This window comes from Drosophila hydei, unplaced genomic scaffold (genome assembly GCF_003285905.1).
Source record: "Drosophila hydei strain 15085-1641.00,03,60 unplaced genomic scaffold, DhydRS2 tig00008127-arrow-arrow-pilon, whole genome shotgun sequence".
Taxonomy (NCBI): Eukaryota; Metazoa; Arthropoda; class Insecta; order Diptera; family Drosophilidae; genus Drosophila; species Drosophila hydei.
Genome location: NW_022045837.1, coordinates 231888 through 245545, shown reverse-complemented (window position 1 = coordinate 245545; position 13658 = coordinate 231888). Strand labels below are relative to the sequence as shown.

General features: G+C 39.0%; 2 protein-coding genes across 4 annotated transcripts; one reads left to right on the top strand and one right to left on the bottom strand.

The window, feature by feature from the left end:
• Positions 1-159: 159 nt before the first annotated feature.
• Positions 160-5430, bottom strand: LOC111600879 (TBC1 domain family member 25). 2 transcript variants are annotated; one of them, XM_023317213.2, is made up of 4 exons: positions 5253-5430; positions 3798-5135; positions 2137-2802; positions 1773-1931 (listed from the first exon to the last, which is right to left on the bottom strand). In XM_023317213.2, exons 1-4 carry the CDS (start codon positions 5295-5297, stop codon positions 1851-1853), a joined length of 2130 nt encoding a protein of 709 aa, XP_023172981.2. In that variant the 5' UTR covers positions 5298-5430; the 3' UTR covers positions 1773-1850. The 2 variants fall into 2 exon arrangements, with proteins under 2 accessions (XP_023172980.2, XP_023172981.2); XM_023317212.2 differs by having other exon boundaries at positions 160-2802.
• LOC111600881 (ADP-ribosylation factor 6) lies at positions 3176-8101 on the top strand. Of its 2 annotated transcripts, none has more exons than XM_023317215.2 (5): positions 3176-3294; positions 6437-6550; positions 7293-7448; positions 7514-7660; positions 7728-8101. In XM_023317215.2, the coding sequence occupies exons 2-5, from the start codon at positions 6469-6471 to the stop codon at positions 7868-7870; spliced, it is 528 nt and encodes a 175-aa protein (XP_023172983.1). In that variant the 5' UTR covers positions 3176-3294; positions 6437-6468; the 3' UTR covers positions 7871-8101. The 2 variants fall into 2 exon arrangements, with proteins under 2 accessions (XP_023172983.1, XP_023172982.1); XM_023317214.2 differs by lacking the exon at positions 3176-3294 and adding an exon at positions 5531-5806.
• The last annotated feature ends 5557 nt before the right edge of the window (positions 8102-13658 follow it).

The window sequence follows — 13658 nt, the reverse complement described above, 5'->3', positions numbered from 1 at the left end:
TTCTTTACGTTTTTTAGTTACAAGTATTAAGTACGTAGTTTGTTTGAGATTACAAATTGCAAGCGTAAATTGTTTAAACTTTTGTGTGGAATGTTAACCAAATGGAAAAACTAATTAATTTTTGGCCTGTGTACTTTGGCAGTTAATAAATTAAATAAATAATTAACTAAAGCAGGTAAACAAAGTAGAAATACAAATTTGGAAAACTTTCGTTTCTTTGATCAATTAAAAATGGAGCGATTGCTGGGCTGAATGTGGATCGTATAGCTTTAACTGTATGAAAGCAGTTACTGCTTAGACGATATATGTCTATATTTGCCAGACAAGTCTGTAGAGTCGTTACATGTTTCCTTCGCTACATATATAGAATGTCACGCAAGTCTAGACAGTCCTGCCATTCCAAAATATCTTCATTTCATAATCATTCTGCTTGCTTAGACTCTATACATTTGTGTGCTTCCTCTTTTCGCTATATAAACATCTCGCCGACATCTTAGACTAGTCAAGACTTTATAATCCTTATATATAGAATCGCAGGCAACTCTTTCTCTGTCTTCTTGGACTCTCTATATCTCCCTCTATGATCGTTACGTCTTCTTTGTCTTAGACAAGTCTGTACAGTTATGTCTTAGCTTTGTGATCTTTAGACTATATATATATATATATATAGAATGTCAAGTCTCGACCTTCCATGCTTTCTTTGATCCTTAAGCTATATATATATAGCATCGCAGCCAAGTCTTTTGTCCTTAACTCCCCTCAAGCTTTGCCCTGATCCACTCGCCCTCTTCGCACCAGCTTTGGCTATATATTTGTGGCTTCTGTTGTGCTGACTGCGCCGACTGCTGCTCCAGCTCCGGCGCCCACTCCCGCTGACGATTGTGTACGCTGCGCCTGCAAGTACTCAAAGTACATGCGCCGCGCCTGATTCAGGACTCGTGTCACATCGTGCTTCCGCACCATCTTATCAAAGTGCATCGCTATCTCGTTGTAGTCCATCGCCGATTTAATAATTGTATTGCGATGCTGCAGCAGCAGTGTTAGGCAGAGGAACATAAGGAACGCGTTGCCGCCACCGAATTCAGCCGGTGGCGGCAGAGCAGCCGCTGTGCTATTCAGACCGTTCAGCGGACTGCGTTGAGGTGAGCGAGTGTAGGCGCTGTAGGCGCTCTCATCGTCGGCATTGGTTGCTATTTCGACCAGCGTGGGCGCCTCCACACGATTCGGTTCCGTTGAGATGGGCATGATGACCTCGGGCAGACTATTGCTGTTACGCATGCCGCCCTCCATCAGCTGACTCTCGTCAATGAAGGGATTCAGCGTCTCTGTCTTAGCGGGCTGCACACTGTTGCTCTTGGCTGCGGCGAGACGTTGACGTCTTCGCATATGCAGCTCACTGACATCGGGACATGTGATGATCTCATTTTCTTTGAGATCGTCCACCATGTCTAGCGTATCCTTATCCAACTTTTCATATTCTATATCGTCGGCTAGAGCAGCGTTGGTTTGCTTTTCCGTAAAGGGCAAACCGAACACCTGGCGATCCAAATTCTCCGATTCCAAACGCAGTTCGCGCGTTATGGCATTTGTCATCGGATAATACCCCTGATCGCCATCCTGATCGGGCGTGCTCTCCTCTATATGCTGCGGCTGCTGCTGTTGCTCGTGCTTGACAGGCGACACGGCATTCAAATCCAATTGCAAACTATAACTGCTCAGCTCCTGCGCCTGCTGTATGGCTGTTGCCGCAGTTGAGGCACTCCAGCTAGTCTCTGGTATGGAAGAGGAATCCGATTCATCTAAAGAACTGCCCAATGCACCGCCTTTGGTCAGCTGCACCACTGGCTTGCTCAGCTCCATGTCCTTCTGTGGCTTCTCACTGATTTGCAGCTGATTGGCCAAACGATCCGAAATGCGATTCTTGTTGATCGCTGCAAAATTGAGAAATTCATTAAAATTCTTGACCAGCTTTGGTGGGGCATCCTCGTTGTCGAACGAGATGCCCATGCGACTGCTGGCCGCGATTTTCTCCTTGAGATCCTTGAAATGTCCGCCGCTGGTGCTGCTCACGCGTTTAACGCTCTCGCTCACCGTGCTGGCATTCGTTGCCAATTGCTTGGCTATCATATTGCTTACATTCAAAATATTCTTCTGCTGCAGCTTGGCCAGGCCCTGGACCGATGGCTGCTGCTGCTGCTGCTGTTGCTGCTGCGGCGGCGCCTTCTCCTCGCCCAAATTGGAAGATGATGTTGATGAGAGGAAAACCCTAGCGGGCGTAGCTACATTATTATTGTTATTCATATTATTATTCGGCTGTTGTGCGTCGTCCTTAAACGGATTCGTTTCATGGAATTGTGGCGGCGAGCCCACAGACTGTTCCCTGCGATCAAAGACATCATCATCCGTATCCTCGCTGGCGCTCAGCTCCTGCACCGACTTGGCATTCTGCTCGGCCACGCCACCCTCAATCAGCGCCAACATCTTCGATTCATCCAGACTCTGATGCGCCTTCGCCGATGTCCTGCGCTGCCTACGCGCTGCGTGCCTTGACATATTATCGTCCAGACTATGATTCAGGCGCTTTGAATTATCCAAAGCATTGTTGCTGGCCGCTCCCACCGAGGAGCTCAACGAACTAAGCGAAGCCGACGAGCTTTGTCTACGCAATGCACAGACTTTCGTATAAGGATTCTCTCTCGGCTTCGTTAGCAGATACGAAGGACTTGTGGGCGTGGCGCTGTACGATGTGGAAAACGTGCTGGCACTATTGGGCGCCGAGGTTTCCGTTATGGGCACAAATTCCTGGTTACATGAAAATATATTGCATTAGAACAAAGAATTTTGAGCTGGAATTGGAACTAGTCTGAAGGACTTACAACTGATCATTCCTAGCTTAGAGTTTACTGCGGATGTAACTACTCTATAGAGATAACAAACAATCTGTCATAATACAAAAATATTCTGTCTGTTAACTAGAACTTGCAATGCATCTAGTCTATAAGGTGTGCAGCTATGCTATGGATCTCATTTCATCTATATAATATTTGCTGATCATCTGATGATCTACTATATTGTCTCACAGCTAATCTTTTCACATATTATTATTATATCATATCCCCTTACATACACTCGAAAGACTTTAAGCTGGTCATGACATAACATTCACATACAAAATATTTAAAATTTAAACAAATCTATTCCAGAAATTCACAATTCTTAAGCTTTTCACACAGTGCGTTAATTCATTTCAGCTAAACGTTCATCGAGAGGATGCAAATTGCAACACTTTGCCAGGTATGAAATTAGATGAATATATATAAATTGATTTATTTATATATATATATATATACATACATTATGTGATTCATGTATGATTGGCTAATGCTTTACTCTTAGTCACTTATTAGGCGGGACAACTGAGAATGAGTAAAAATAACTATTAGACTCTACCCGGCATTGCCCGTTAGGAACATTCTTACTGCTTTTAAAATTAAACTCTTAGTTGTTGGCTTAAACTTGGCTATGTTCTATAATCACATCCAACTCTCTAGACTGAATTAATTTACATTAACTCTGCATAACTCACGTTTTATCAACATAGAAAATTTGATTTTAACAACTGCACAAAGTAATTATTTACAGAACTGTTTATGTTTATGCCTTTATCTTATCGCTAAACACTCCAACTTAACAGTTCTTTGTAGCCAGAGCTCACTCTTAAGCTTATCTAATCTATGACAAAACATTATAGTTTGTTATAACTTAACAAACTTATCTCGCATCACAGCCAAACGCACCTTTTCGTATAGAGAGAGCTCCTTGGAGCTGTTATTGTCATAGCAGAGTGAGCTCCATTGTACTTCCAGCATGCGCAGAGCATCTTCAAATGGGAATTCCCGCTTCAGCTCGAGCAGTAGCCAACGATAGCAGAAAAGCAGATCGTCGGCTTGCTGTGATTTCAAATACTCCCAGAATTCCGGATCATAGAAGCTCAAAGCCTCCGTCAGATGCGCAAACTTCTGCGTCATGGCAATGCCATCCAACATAAAGTTGCCACGCACACGCGCCATAATCGCACAGAAGCAGATGTAAGCCTGCGCCTCGTCATTCATGGTGACTAGCAGGGGCGAGGCTATGTCGGACATGCCTTGGCAATAGCTAACAACTGGATGATTCAGCGCATATGTGGTTAATATATTGAATAACGAGGCAATATTCTGATTGTCGTCGCTGCCCGCATAGAATGGATGCAGTCGATCTGTGCGCAAAACGTCCTTCTTCACCATGCTCGTCACATAGGCCAGTTCACCGGCCACAGATCCTCGCTGCACAGCCGATTTCCAGTTGTCGCGCAATTTATAATATTGTTCCGACTTGCGACGCATAAACTCCATGCGCTGATGCCCATCCAAGGACAGTCCGTGCAGGCCACTGGGGTAAACATTCAGCAAATGCTTCCAGACAACGCGGCGTAAGCTCGGCTCAATGCCACCCAGAAAAATCACCTTTCGCAGCTCATCTCGACGCTGAATCTGTCCGAGTGCATCCAAAAATAGACGAAATTCGCTGTCGCACATGGGCGGACGTGGGGGCAAGTTGGCCATATGCTCATCTGACAGATTAAAGGCCTTTTGCACGATGGAGAATGTCTTCTCCATTTGATTCATTATAAGGCCTGGCAATTTGGTTTGCATATGCTGCACGTATTTCTGTGAGACCCCCAGCGATTGCAGCGGAGAAACGCTGGCCGAGAAGCTGCCGGTGCCGCTCACTCTGCTGCTGCTGTTCGTGTTTGTTGTCGTCGTCGTTGTTGTTGTTGTTGTTGTTGTCGTCTCCGTTTCACACTCTCGGACAACGGTAAAGGGTTTAACGTCGATCTGTAGCATTAGGCACGGCTCCGATGCCAACTGTATTGATATATTGTGTATGCGTAGAAAGGCAGCATCCAGATCCCAGTCGGAGAGCACGGCCAAATAGATTTCATTGCCAGCTGGATCGAATGCTTTGTATTTGATTGAGAAATCGGATTTGATGTCGAATGCCTTGGCTAACAGCGAGTAGAGTACTTCCAATGTTGTTATTTGTGGATCCACCGAAAATTTGCGCCATTCTGGTGGACGCGTTGCTTCGCACTTCTACGCGTGGGTGTGAGTGCGTGGGGGACGACAATGGGGGAGAGTGTGCAAGAACGGGTGAAAATTGTTGTCTTTGTTTTCTGTCTGCCTAGCAGACGAGAAAAGAAAATAGCATACCTTGACTTTGACGCGCACCGCCTCTCTGGTATAAATGCCAGCCATATTTTATTGTGTTTGCACTTGTCGTAATTAACTTAATTCCATTATTTGTTATATTATTTCTATATTATTATTATTATTATTATTATAAATGATTACCATTTGAGCAAACGAACAAATGCTCTTTGTTGTTACGCCATCTATTGGCAGCAGTGCTGCTAAGCAACTGAACTGTGAGCATTTAGCAACACTGGTGGCGCTGCCATACGATGTTTTGCCAGTGGATACACACCACAAGAGATGCACGCGTAGTGGCAGCGCTGATAAAAAATAAAAAAAAAACAAGAAAACATTCAGCGCATACAAATATGAGAACATTAGTGCAAAATTTGTTGTTATAGTTTATAATACAATTTAGTAGTATTTTTTGTTTTTGTTTTCTATGCAAATGCATTGTATGCACAATTTGAGCGCGACGTGTTGTAACGCTACATGGTAAAAGCCCAGGCCAAGGCGCGCGTCGAACGTTGAGCAGCGTAATCTCCACCAACAAACGTCGTCTAGAATTTTGGGTGTGTATGCGTGCGTATGCGGATGTGTGTTGTATGTGTGTGTGTGTACGGGCGTGTATGTGACGTGACACACACGCTGAATGCTTCTGGTTGCCAAGGATCAGCAGGAGCAGGAACAGCAGGCAGCTCCGCCAGGCCGGCTATGACAGCTGCTTTTGCATGGACAGCGTACTGAGCTTAATTGAATTGGGAGCTCCCATTAAGTTAATATTTGTTTAATTTATGATCGTTCCGTGTGCGTGTGTGCCCAATTGTACTTGAGTTGTGTGCTACTGCTTAGTGTGTGTGTGTGTGTGTGGTGTCGAGTGTTTCTATGGATGTGTGCGTGTGTGTGGCAGCGATAAATTCTCTCTGAATTTAAACGTTGTAAGTTAAATTATTATGCAAAATAATGCTCTTAACTTCCGTTGACGCATTATGCTAAAAGCGTAAGTGTGTGTGTATATATAGTGTGTGTAGCGGCATGCTTATATCACACACAATAATAAAATTGATAGCAGTTATTTTACAATAAAATTTATCATGAAATTTTTTCGCTGGCAACTTTTGTGTTCGCTCTGACCGCTTGACCCCAGTTGCCATATATCTTTCTGTATATATGTAAATATAGTAATTTGATTTGTCTTGCAGTTTGGCCAACGTTTAATGGATGACACATCATCATGGGAAAATTATTATCAAAAATTTTCGGCAACAAAGAAATGCGAATTCTTATGCTCGGCTTGGACGCTGCTGGCAAAACAAGTGAGTTGCAAAGAGGGTGGGAGAGAGAGGGGAGATATGGAGGCTATCTATGTCATTAGTTAAATATTTAAGTATTTCAAGTATAATAGCTAATTGGATATTAAGTATGTTTTTCTTATTTGTAAAAATAGTAAATATTTTTATTTAAATTATTTATTATATAATACATATTATATTAATAGACTATAATATATTATAATGATAACAAAGAATATATATATATATATGTGCATTTAAAGGGAATTAAAAAAAATATCTTACATATTGTTAAATATATATAACATTTGTTTAAGATATTTTAAACTTCTTTTCATATATAGTAGTTTTTCGAATAACATAATATTCTTGTGTCTTTATACATAAATACATTGTTTTTTAATTTTTGATATTTGTTCATTTAAAAGAAAATAATTATTTATTTATAATATTATTGATAGATAAAATGCTCATTGGCCTGTTTTCCATTAATCACAATTTAAAAAAATTAAATGAAAAATAGAAATATTTTTATTTGAAGTAAAATTAATTTAATTATATTTTATTTATATGTAATATCTATTATAGGCCTTAAAGTAAATATCTATCAGGCGAAAAAAGAAAACTAGAAAAGACTTGCAATGGAAATAAACTTGACCTAAATTCAAGCTTATTTATGTATATTCTATGCTCATAGTAAATAAGAATTATATTCAGTTAACAAAAATTTGAGCAACTTCATTCAATGATATTTGATCTTTTTCAGCGATTCTCTATAAACTGAAACTAGGTCAATCTGTAACAACGATACCAACGGTGGGTTTTAACGTGGAGACAGTAACGTATAAGAATGTTAAATTCAATGTCTGGGATGTTGGCGGGCAGGATAAAATTCGACCGTTATGGCGGCATTACTATACAGGTAAGATACCCTACAATACATAAATATAGTGAATATAACTAATATTAATCTTGAACTCGCCACAGGCACACAGGGTCTAATATTCGTTGTGGATTGCGCAGATCGCGATAGAATAGACGAGGCGCGCACTGAACTGCATAGGATAATTAATGATAGGGAGATGCGTGATGCCATTATATTGATATTTGCTAATAAACAGGATCTAGCTGATGGTAAATATATACTAGAAATAACCTTCCAATTTATATGTGATGTATATTTATGTGTTTTCCTTTGCAGCAATGAAACCCCATGAAATCCAGGAAAAACTAGGCTTAACTAGAATAAGAGATCGCAATTGGTATGTCCAGCCATCATGTGCCACAAGCGGCGATGGGCTCTACGAGGGTCTGACGTGGTTAACATCTAATCATAAATTATGAGAATCATAATATACCCAGACTCCCCCCTCCTCAGCCACCCACACGTATTTTCTTTGTATGGCTTATATACATTTATGTATTATTCGAAACGAAAAACAAAATTATTATATTTTTTATTTATATAAAAAACAAAACAAAATAGAAAACAAAAAAAAACTACAAAAACAAAGAAAACATTAAGCACCCAACATAAACATTGAACAGAACAGAAATTAACTAAAGTTGTAAACAATATATATATATCTATATATATATAAAGTCGCTATATATATAACTGATTTATATATATATATATATAAACGATGTATAATTTAATCAAACAATATTCTCACTAGTAAAAGTTAACGAAAATAAAAGGAAACCCAAACAACAACAACAACAGAGACAAAAACAAAAGTAAGCACAGCAAACGTAAATATTAAACAAAGGCAGACTTAGCTATAAGTAAGTTTTTCTTGTAAATTATATTAAATGAGAGCAATTAAGTTGAACGCTTGTTTATTGCAACTGTTATTTGACTTGAGAACCCAAAACAAAAGTCGTAAAAATAAAATAAATACAAATTGTAAATACAAAAATAAATATTCAAATTAAAACCGCAACAAAAATCATAATAAAAACAAAAACAAAAACAAAAACGAAACTAAAACAAAAACAAAAATGATAAAGAAAAGTAAAGAGAGAATCTAAGCCGACTAATGGAAATTGAAAAGAAAACCACAAACCGAATTGCTTTAGTTTAATTAGAGCCTGCAACAAAAGAAATATAAGTTATAGTAACTGTGCCTTCCCCAACAACAACAACAACAAACTTCATTTATTTTTATTTACAGCGCTTGCTGTGGGCAGAGAAAGAGTGAGTGAATGAGAGAGATATACCTAGATTATATATAGTTTTAAGAACTACAAACTGCATTTATAGGGGCTTATTCGTCTATAAATATAGTTTCTTTAGAGTTCTATAAAATGTATTTTCTACGGGTTTTTTCTGCTCTTAGACTTCTTTAGAAACTTGTAATCTAAAGCTTTCTACCTTTATAGCTCTCTTGAAATAAATCTTGGGGTCTATAGTTTCGGGTTTTACTTTTTACAGTTCTCTAAAATGTTTTTTATACTTATAGTTCTCTGTTTCATGTATTTTTATTGGAAACTTTCCATTGTTTGTGTACAGTCTTTATCATGTAATCAAAGTGGGCTGGATAATGAAGCTAGAAGATTGATATTTCGCACATATACTGATTGGTCTAGTCTTATAAGCTGTTAAAATTAGCCCAATATGCCTACTAGAAGCGTGAAAAATGTGGCAACAATAGATGCTAGAGGTAGTAGAGATTGGAGTATTGACTCATGTATATCATATCACCCATTAGGTCATAATTGGGTAAATCTGGGTATGCCATCCATCAATACTTGCATCTGGCTCTCTTTCCATCCCCTCTCGTTGCAAGCCGTCAATCACGCTATCCGATTGCCAAAACAGCTTGACTTCAACTTCCAGCTCCCAAGCTTCTAGTCCTTCTGCCATTGAGGGCTAAAAGTAAATATGTCAAAATCATGACCCCTTGTAGAGGGCGCTGGGCGTGGCAGGTTGCTAACTAACGACCGACAAAAAATTAATTGCCAAGCGAAGCGATTTAAATTGTTCTTTGTTTATGTTAAACGGGTTTTTCTGGTTGAATTTACCGCTGTATACCTGGCACGTGTCATTGACTTCGCAATGTTTGTATTTGTATTTTATAAACAAAAAAACGATGCGCTGCTTTGGCATAATAATTCAAGCATTAAATGTGCAGCAAAACATTTTGAAGATCTCAAAAACAGATACAAAAGATGTGATGAAGAGCTTGGGTATAGACATCTTGCTGGTTGGGCAATATTTTCTCTCAGTGCATTTATTATATTTGTTTTCAGATGACCATGTAACTGAGTTAACATATGTATATATAAATATATATGATTGGATTTTAATGAACTTGAAATAAGACTAAAATAAATGTATGAAAAAAACTATATATAACAATTTTCCATGCTCCAATGGATGAATGTAGATGGATATAGATTTATTTATAAGGTAAGTCAATAGTAATTCAGTGTCAATAGTAATATTGTGCTTTCCGGTTCATAGTATAGAGCTTCAACATTGTATATTTATAGTATGTATATTCCCTATTTGAAGTCTCCAGCGTGTATAGCCAACCAATATACTCTATTCACTTTGGGTATGAGCATACAAATTGGATGTAATTAGTTTTGCCGCGCTCCAGTGGGCGGAACATGTTTAGAAGTCTACCTGCAGAGGAGCTAAACAATGCGATGATTAAAGTTCTAAAATTGTCGAACAGTTGGCAAATTCGAATATTTTAGCTTTGTTCAGAGAGAAGCACATAGCCTTTCATTACCCAATATAGTCTATGCACATAGAGTTATTGAGACAGATAAAGATATAGGTGCAGATATAGATCAAGATAGAGATACAGAAATAGATACAGATAAAGATACAGATATACATATAGATAGTTGTATAGAGCATAGTATAGTATATACTATCAACATCACTCTTTTGAGGCTTTTTCCTATGCTATAAAAAAGCCAACGAGTTATGTTCAGAAACGTTTAATAGACTGACGGCAGTCTTATCAAAGCTAATGGTATTAGCCTATTAGATAAGATAATATAGATTAGAAAACAACTAACAGGGTCTAACAACTGTTCTATTGTACACTTGAGCTTATTAGCTTTGATAATAGAAACCAAAAGCTCATTTATTTAAACAAAAGTAAATAAATTTGCAGTATATGAATTATGTTATCTATATATTTTCATATCTATACATAAAACCTCCACTTAACTGCTGAAATTAACGCTGCAAAATATACTTGAATTTTGCGAATTTTGATTGATTAAATAAAGTGCACTGCACTTGATAATACAATGGGAGCAAGCCAAACAAAAAAGCAAAAAATAACGAGCAGAAATATGAAAATAAAAGACAGTTCTTATTCACACCCATTCATATACACATACACCAGCCCAAACACACACACACTTGTACAAATTCGTTCTGTATGCTGGCAGAGAAGAGATGTCGCCCGTTCAAATGTCAAGAACCAACCCTCTTGACTATATTTGTCTCACTTGCACTCGCTAGCTGCCTGGCCGCTATCTCGCTCGCTTGCTGGCAGGCATTTTTGATGCACGGATATTACAGGATAACGCTCTCGCTCGCTCCTCCTACAAGCGTAGGCGTGGCCAAAAAAGCGCCAGAGCAAAGCGCTTTGACTTTTGCGTTCGTTTCACTTTTGTCCCAAGCACAACAAACACTCTGCAGAGAGAGAGAGAGAGAGAGCGAGCGACTGAGCGAGTGCGAGAGAGAGTATGAGCCTGTGCGAGTGGCAGGCTGGTGAGTGCGAGCGGGTGAGAGCTGGCTGAGAGCGAGTGTGTAGGAGCTGGTAGGTGATTGTTGTATTCCGACATCTCATTTGTTACAAAGTTAATGTTGGCGTATTAAGCGCAGCAAAAGCCTCAACAACAAAAGCAACAACAACAAAAGCAACAAAAAAAGAAGGAGAAAAATGAAAACAGGACACGTTAAGAGGATGTGGCCGGATGAACTTTTATCGATTATTGGATTTGCCTATGGCGCTCGGCTTTAAACATTGTTGAATACACACAAGCCATTGCCGTTGCCCTCAACTTTCGAAACTTGAAATAATGATGTCATCCAATTAGGAAAATTAAATAAACAAATCATAAAAATATCTGTGTATGTGCACACTTATGTGTGGGTGTGTTGTGTTATATTTTAGAAAAAAAGTATCTATTGCTATGTTTACGGATGTGAAATTCGCTTTGCCTACTTTATGAGCTAAGTTGGCTGCGCCGCAGTATTTCTATGATATTAGGCTGGACCCACATGTATAGCAGCTTAATATGGTACGTATGAATAGATTCAAAACCCAAAGGGAAATATTCAGTTTAAGGAGAGTTAGTTCTGGGCCGAATTCAACAACAATTTTTAGTGGCAAACGATTATATAATAATATAATAATATATATATATAAAACAATAAATATATGCTGTCGGTTATTTTAATGTATTTCGTATTTTTGTTTTAAACATTTTCCAGCGAAAATACATCCACAAAATTTCAATTTAGAATTTAGTATTTTGCCCATACTTTATTTTCGGATTATTTCAGTTTTCATTTCTTAGGATTATTAATTTGTTAATATTTTTCAATTATATTATATTAGAAAAATAATGTTTATAATATTTTATTTTGTTATAATTAATTTATTTACTTTTGTTTCATTTTATAATTGTATTATATATTATATTGTATTATTATAATATTGTATATTGTATTATTATAATATTTCTTTAATACTTTCCCATTATTTAATTTGATTATCAATATTATTATATTATAATTAAGTTGCCTAACATAAATTTATTAGATATACCCAAAATAACCAAAAACAAAAAAAAAAACAATAATAAAGTTATTCTAACTGACGTAATCGAATAAGTTGATACAATCTAATTTGGAACAATATCGTAAACGCAGATGTCTATCCATTATTGTTTTGGCCATAAATCTGGTATACTTACGGCTGCGACATTAGAAAGATGAAGGAAAAGGAAGAAAACAACAAGAAACGTAACCGAAAGGCCATGGCAGACCGAATGCCGTTCAATTCAATTACAGTTAACTGGCGAATGGCGAGGGGAAGCAGGGGCGAATTCGAAAGCACTAACATCACAGAAGGTATTACAAAACAAAAACAAAATGTCAAAACCCAAGACGATTATGTGAGCGAACACCCCGCGCAGCTGCGCCAACAGTAGGCGAAATGGGCAGAGCGAGAGAGAAAGAGTGAGTGGCGAAGAAGCGAAGTGGCGAAGAGAGAGGAAGAGGCGCAGCATATCTCCATATAGACTCCATTGCAGCTACAGCTGCTGCTACGTCATGATGGCGGCCAGCAAATGCATGTATGGGTGCCTGTGTATGGGTGTGTGTGTGAGCGAAGAGAGAGCGCTGCTCGGGTGTTTATTGGGAGATTGAGATTGCGGCTTGGCTTACCTACGCTCAAACAGCAGCGTCGACGTCGGCCGCAGCATCAAGAAGGAACGAATCAAAGCAAGCCAACAAGCAAATGCGCCACCAGAGTTGCCACTAAAAGTCTTCGCAGCGTAATATGGCAAACAGCCCTAACCCACCCACAATTTACTGTGGGCTGAATGCCATGCGGTTATGCTGCTGCCATCGTCTCTGCTGCTGCTGCCGTCTCTGCTGCTTGCTGCTCTCTGCTCTTATTGCTGCTGCTGCTGCTGTTGCTGATGCTCTTGTTGGGGGGTGGGCGGTTGGGTTGGCTTGCTGTGCTGTGCTTTTTGTTTCGCCACACACACACAGATAGAGGCACACACATGGCCAGCCTCTGCCCACTCACCGAGCGCGGATTATATCTACAGCTTTTCCATTTTTTTTTCTGTTATCCTATTTTGGGGTTGGCTGTTGGCTGTTGGCTCTGCTGCTGCTGCTGCTGCTGCCGATGCTGCTGCACTGGACACATCAGTGTTTAGCCTCTGTCATGGTTTTATGATAAATCTGAAATCGTACATCGAGACGTTAACATCATCATCGCCGTAGTCCTTGCCGTCGGTGCAGCCTGTCGAGCCATTCGCTGACCCGCTTAGTGCGTTAACAAAACACGTTAGCCGTCGCTTTATAAATACAAATAAATATATTTAAAAAATATATAACAAATATATATGTAATGCTTATGCA

Excerpts from the sequence above, each read along its gene's own strand:
- LOC111600881 (XM_023317215.2), top strand. The coding sequence starts at position 6,469 with ATGGGAAAATTATTATCAAAAATTTTCGGCAACAAAGAAATGCGAATT. Across the intron at positions 7,449-7,513 it reads ATGGCGGCATTACTATACAG|GCACACAGGGTCTAATATTC; the intron begins GTAAGATACCCT and ends AACTCGCCACAG. Across the intron at positions 7,661-7,727 it reads TAAACAGGATCTAGCTGATG|CAATGAAACCCCATGAAATC; the intron begins GTAAATATATAC and ends TTTCCTTTGCAG.
- LOC111600879 (XM_023317212.2), bottom strand. The coding sequence starts at position 5,297 with ATGGCTGGCATTTATACCAGAGAGGCGGTGCGCGTCAAAGTCAAG. Across the intron at positions 5,136-5,252 it reads CGGTGCGCGTCAAAGTCAAG|AAGTGCGAAGCAACGCGTCC; the intron begins GTATGCTATTTT and ends ACCCACGCGTAG. Across the intron at positions 2,803-3,797 it reads AGCTCTCTCTATACGAAAAG|GAATTTGTGCCCATAACGGA; the intron begins GTGCGTTTGGCT and ends TCATGTAACCAG.